General features: G+C 28.4%; 1 protein-coding gene across 1 annotated transcript; it reads left to right on the top strand.

The window, feature by feature from the left end:
• Window positions 1-4,022: 4,022 nt before the first annotated feature.
• On the top strand, window positions 4,023-4,724 carry LOC149518888 (uncharacterized). The gene is made up of 2 exons (XM_089760406.1): window positions 4,023-4,057; window positions 4,199-4,724. The coding sequence occupies exons 1-2, from the start codon at window positions 4,023-4,025 to the stop codon at window positions 4,722-4,724; spliced, it is 561 nt and encodes a 186-aa protein (XP_089616532.1).
• The last annotated feature ends 1,673 nt before the right edge of the window (window positions 4,725-6,397 follow it).

Raw genomic sequence — 6,397 nt, 5'->3', positions numbered from 1 at the left:
GCTTGTAGACCAGTCAGATAAAAACATCCAACTATGACAAGCTTCCATTGCAAGTCAGGCAAAAAGCCCAACCTCTAGCACTAGCCATAAAGTATGATTTTGTTTATTCACTTATTTATTTATTTATTATATTTATTGAATTGGTTTTAATACTTATATTTCACTATATATTGTAGCAGAATGTTGGGACTCAGAAGATGACCCTTGGTCAAGCTGCCATTGATATGTTATCTAATTATGCACTTAATCATTTATCCAGAGAAAACTGCATTACCGTTGAGTCCAAAGATGGGTTATTTGATTATCCATCATTTACTTACCTTTGGGAGCCTAAGATTAAGAAATTTTGTACCCTAAATGAAATATCAATCATTGATATTGTTATCTATATTAGGTTAGTTTATAAATTTAAATATACAAAGTTAATATGTATTAATCTATATTATGATTTATTACTAACTAGTATTGTTGATTATTATCGTGTAGCTTCCTATATAGAGAGATCAAGGCAAGACAAATGACCTATAGATTCAGATTTGTTGACCCAAATTTCATTAGTAAACAGAGTGGCACTATCATTTTTCGTGGTCGTCATGTGAGTCAATGCTTGTAAAAATAGGTCGATTATTTTTTTGGTCTCGTATAATGCTGTGTAAGTTATATTCATACAAATAATTGTTTGAACCTTACCCGAATCTGAGATGATGCCTAATCTGAGTATATCATTCTTATTATTTTGCAGTCATCATTGGTAGCTTATTGTGATTGATACTAATTTCTTAACGTCATATTTATTTAATTTTACTCAACCAACGGTGAAGCTTAACCCTGATATTCAAAATTTTATAAAAAGGTATTACATATTATTATATTATCTTGCGTTTCTTCATAATTACTTTTTTTCTATTAAATTTAGGAAAATTTTTGCAGTTGAGAAGAAACCAAAAATAAATTGGGTGTCATTATCGATAAATATGAAATTTATTCTTTTATGCTGAGTTTGTTCAAATAAATATTTCTTAAACCCACTAAATTTATTTTTCAGGTATCTCATCAATCAAGATATACTGAATATTATATCCTTTATTTTATAAGAAAGATAGTTTTATATGATTTTATGACCACACCATTCAAGGTTAGTATTAATTTCATACAATCGTAATATTTAAAAAAAAAAAAAAGCTAAATTAGATTCTCATTTATTAACAGTTACTTCTAATTTTTTATAGTATGAGAGTAAAGGAAGCTTTACGATAGACAAATTTGATGAAGTTCATAAAGAGTGGGTTGAGTATATTCTTATTTATTAACATTTACTTCTAATTTTTTTTTATAATAGGAGAGTAAAGAAAACTTCACGATAGATGAACTTGATGAAGTCTGTAAAGAGTGGGCTAAGTATGTGTTATCATTCGTAAAACCTTGAGGTTAGAGATTGTTGGTTGGGTGTAAATATAGGCATTTCATTTTTTATAATGTTTTTAATATGCCATGTTAAATGGATAATTTATGTTTCTAGATTGTCATATTGGTTTAATATTATTGGTATATATTCATTTTATATCAATTAGTAGCTTATATGAATACATATATGTTGAGTATGATTATTTAAAAAATATATATTTATATGGCAACGTTATTGGTTATAAATTCGAATATGCGATCAATTTAGTGAAATACTGTAATATTCATAATCTAAATTCAAAAATGTAATTCATAGTATCATATATATAAATCAAATGTGTTCTAGGCATAAACCTACAATTGACTTGCATTCATTTCCAGACATGTTATGGAAATAGTTATTTTTTCATTTTTTTAGTCAAGTTAAAAATGGCTTCAATAATCTCCTTAAATTTTTATGAGTAGATTATTAAATGCGTTTTTGACCAAAAATGCTTTCAATAATCCACTCTCTTTTTTTTATTATTGAAGGCATTTTTTACCGAAAAACACCTTGTATAATTCTTTAGAAAAAATTGAATGGGATTAGTCAAGGCGTTTATGGCTAAAAATACCTTGAATAATCCCCTTTTAATTTTTATGATAAGATTATTGAAGGTGTTTTTAACCAGAAAATACCTTGCATTATCCTTTAAAAAAAATTGAATGGGATTAGTCAAGGCATTTATGACAAAAAACACATTGAATAATTGCCGTTAACTTTTATGATGAGATTATTAAATGCATTTTTAGCCAAATAACACCTTACATAATCCCTTAAAAAAAATCGAAAAGGGTTAGTTAAGGTGTTTATGACAAAAAATGGCTTAAATAATCCCTTTCAATTTTTATAATGGGATTATTGAAGGTATTTTTGACAAAAAATACCTTCAATAATCACCTATAATTTTTTAGATAAGATTATTGAAGGCATTTTTAGGCAAAAATATCTTCAATAATTCGTGGATTATTCAAGATATTTTGACCAAAAAACGCCTTCAATAATCCACGAATTGTTCATTTATAGGAGATTATTCAATGTGTTTTTTATAAAAAAAAAACGCGTTCAATAATCCCAGCATGTTTTTTTTAGAAGATTCAAAGCGTTTTTATTCAAAAAAACACATTGAATAATCTCTTACAAAAAATTGAAGGTATTTTTTTTTGGTCAAATGCCTTGTGATTATTTTTAAAATTCATTCCCCTTTCTTAACAGTTGGAATCCCAAATTGCAAATACGGTGAATGATAAATATTATTTTATAAAAAAAAACTTTTACAAATACCATAAAAAAATATTTATATGAATATAAATACTACTATATATGTAGATTATTTATAATTTGACTTTTGATCAAAAATGATTTTAATATTTTATGAAACCATATTAAAACTGAAATATTAATTGAAATCAAATTAATATAATATTGAAATTTAAAATTTTTTTAGTCTAATATTTAATTATAAATTTATTAATTAATATAATAATTACATATTTTATTTAAAACTTATTATCATTTAAAATTAATTAAGTTACAAATTTTATTTATTAGTAATTATAGCTTTTATCAAATTATAGTTTTTGAAAATTTTTATTAGAGGGAAATATTATGAATTAATATTTTTATAAAAAAATTAGGAATAAATTTTTTTTAGCTTATATTAACGATTATTATTACCATCAGTAAATAGCATATTTATACTGATGGATATTTATATACTGTCAAAAAAAATTTACCTATACTGACAACTTTACAAGGTATTGGTCTAGGTACTGTCTATACTAACAGTAACAAAAATTCATCAATATATATGCCTTTTAGTTACATTATTTTATCGTCAATATAGATAAGTATCAATATATAGCATATTTATACTGATGAATAAGTATATACCATAAAAAAAAGTTTGTCTATACTGACGATTGTATAAAATGTTGATAAAAGAATGATATATTTTGACGGTATTAAAAATTCATCAATAAAAATCTCTTTTACTAATGCAATTTAACTATTAGTATAACCAAACGTCAATATATGAAAAAAATTTTGTAGTAACTAATGGGGTTCATTCTAGTGCACAAGCAACTCTGAACAGAATTGCCAGTATCTTGTATTGGAAGGGCAACAAAAGGAAGTTAGAATATTTGTCAGGGAATGCTCCACATGTCAACAATAGAAATATAACTCAGCTGCTAGTCCTAGCCTGTTGCAACCACTTCCTATTCCTGATCGAATATGGACTGACATCTCTATGGATTTTATAGAAGGACTCCCTAAATCCCATGATAAGGATGTGATTATGGTCATTATTCATAGAGTAAGTATGGTCATTTTATTACTCTTGCCTACCTTTATATTGCATTGACACTAGCTCAAAGCATTTATGGATCAAGTTTATAAGCTCCATGGAATGCCAATTGATATTGTCTCTGATCGGGATAAAATATTCAAAAGTAATTTCTGGCAAGAATTGTTCAAGATACATGGTACCGCTCTCAAGTTATCCACTGTATATCACCCTTAGACCGATAGGCAAACTGAGGTAGTTAACCATTGTTTAGAAACTTATTTACGATGTATGACTAGTGAGAAACCAAAGGAGTGGAGTCTCTGGTTAGCTTGGGCAAAATGGTGGTATAATACAACCTATCATATTACTACTTATACAACATCCTATGAGATAGTCTATGGGTAGCCTGCACCGGTGCACTTAACTTACCTAGCTGGTGATTTTGTTGTGGGGACTGTCGATAGGAGTCTTAATGCTAGGGAGGCAGCCATCAAAATGCTTAAGTTTTATCTACAAAGGGCTCAAATGAGAATGAAAAATCTAGCTGATAGAAAGAGGACAGATAGAGAGTTTGAAATTGGTGATTGGGTGTTTGTGAAGCTGCAACCTTACAGACAAAAATTTGTCGTTAATAGGAGTTGTTTGAAATTATCTGCTAAATGTTTTGGTCCATTTCAAATTCTGGAAAGGATTGGTAAAATGGCATATAGGTTATTACTTCCTTTTGGCTGTAAGAACCATCCAACCTTTCATTTCTCTCAATTGAAGAAACATCATGGAGCCATTCCTATACAGCCACTACTGCCTCTAGTTGGTGAAGATGGTACTATTGTTAAGGAGCCTCAGACGATTATTGATAGGCGTATCGGTAAGAAGGGGAACAAGGCTGTGACTGAAGTTTTAGTTCAGTGGACAAATACTTTCCCAGAGAATGCTACCTGGGAAGTTCTTTATGAATTACAACAAAAATATCCAACATTTAATCCTTGAGGACAAGGATTCTTTCTAGGGTAGAAGTATTGTTATATGCAGAATTTTTAAACTGTTTTTAGTGTTAGAAATATGAATTTCATTGGGCCAACTGTTAGATCAGAATTATGTAATCATGTCAGCCCATAAAAGGTAGTATAGCCATTAGTAATGTCAGTACAAAAGTGTGAGCAGGGGAATGAAAAAGATCCATATAGAATATAACAAAATTCTATTATTCTTTCTCTCTCTCTCTTTCTGTTTCACTCATCTTTCATTCCTTTCCACTTTTCTATTCTTGAATTGTAGTAGCAGCAATTTCTCTTGCAGGAATTGATTCACATTGACCAGCACCCCTAATTCTCTGGGGAAGGACGAATGACAGCATGGTCGTGAGGGGAGAGTGGCAGAGATCAGTCGGGGAGAGAAAGGGTAAAGAGGGGTTTAGGGAATTTCAGCGCGGAGAGAAAATGTGAAAGGATTTAGGGATTTCATTTTTATCTACCTTATCCATCGATTATCAACGAAATTATTGTTGATAAACTATTTTTTTCGAAAATTGATTTAATTTAATATATTTTTAAATAATTTGTCGACGAAATAATCTATTACCTTTATGAATGGATTATCAACGGATTATTCCATTAATATTTTTCACATTACATTTTCCTTTTTTTTTAGTTTCGAGGGAGATAAAATTTTATTACAAAAAATAAAAAAAATTTTGATTCGAAATCAAATTTTTATATTTTTTTTAAAGTTTCGGTGGCTATTAGATCACAAAGCGAAAGACACAGCCACTGTAAATTTCACTCTCATGTTTTCTTTCTCCAATCTCCATTGTTCAGCTAATCAAATCCTGGGGACCAGATGTTACCCCGTTCTTCACGGTAAACCCAAACAAATTTTCAATAAAGTGAAAGAGATGGTTTTCCACCCTTTGACATATAATTTCTTGGCACAAAGAAGCAGAATCATGGAAGACCATATATCAATGTTGATTCTGGTAAAGCTATGGAATGAAATTTTTCTAAAAAAGAAATGTAAAAGAACAAGGAGGCTTGATTTCTAACCTATGCAAATGCTTTAACGAGCATTGTAGTTTTAACTGAATTCGCCTGAAATAGTCATGTTTAGTAAATTCATACGATAAAAATTCTAATTTCTAATAATAGTATAATTTTTTTCAAGTATAATATTTGAAGTCATAATTTTTGTATTTTGAATCTAAATATGAAAATCACTATCCGATAATCCTTTCTAATATTAGAAAACGAAAGTCAGAAACGAAAACTGTACCTTACATTGCACCTTTGCACCTCCATCTTGCACTTATAGTGCATGTACACATAATCACAAAGGTTTTTTTTTTCTCCGAAAAAAAAAAGAAGGAACATTTGAACCCAAGAAAAAAAAAAAAACAAAAAAATTGACCTTGAAAAAGGTTAAAACCTAAAAAAATGAAAATTATCGACTGCTTTATTAATATTTCTTAATTTCCCAAAATATAGATAATGAGAAGCTACAGCAATCTTATCTTTATATATTTAAAGCATAGTTATAAGAATTAGATCGAATGTTAAATCATTTAAGGTTTTGAGTTATTGGATTAATGGTTCTAACTATCGGATCAATCAAATCAATTGTTGGTTTTATAAAAAATATTATAAAAATATAAATATTTTAAAATTTTA

This window comes from Durio zibethinus, chromosome 5 (assembly GCF_047325235.1).
Source record: "Durio zibethinus cultivar Kanyao isolate XHJ-2024 chromosome 5, ASM4732523v1, whole genome shotgun sequence".
Lineage (NCBI taxonomy): Eukaryota > Viridiplantae > Streptophyta > Magnoliopsida > Malvales > Malvaceae > Durio > Durio zibethinus.
Note: the sequence above shows the minus strand (reverse complement) of the source record. Positions and strands in the feature narration are given on the sequence as shown.

What these genes read in the sequence shown, in the direction of transcription:
- LOC149518888 (XM_089760406.1), top strand. Translation starts at nt 4,023, where the DNA reads ATGACTAGTGAGAAACCAAAGGAGTGGAGTCTCTG. An exon ending in CCAAAGGAGTGGAGTCTCTG is followed by an intron (nt 4,058 to 4,198) that starts GTTAGCTTGGGC and finishes GACTGTCGATAG; the next exon opens with GAGTCTTAATGCTAGGGAGG.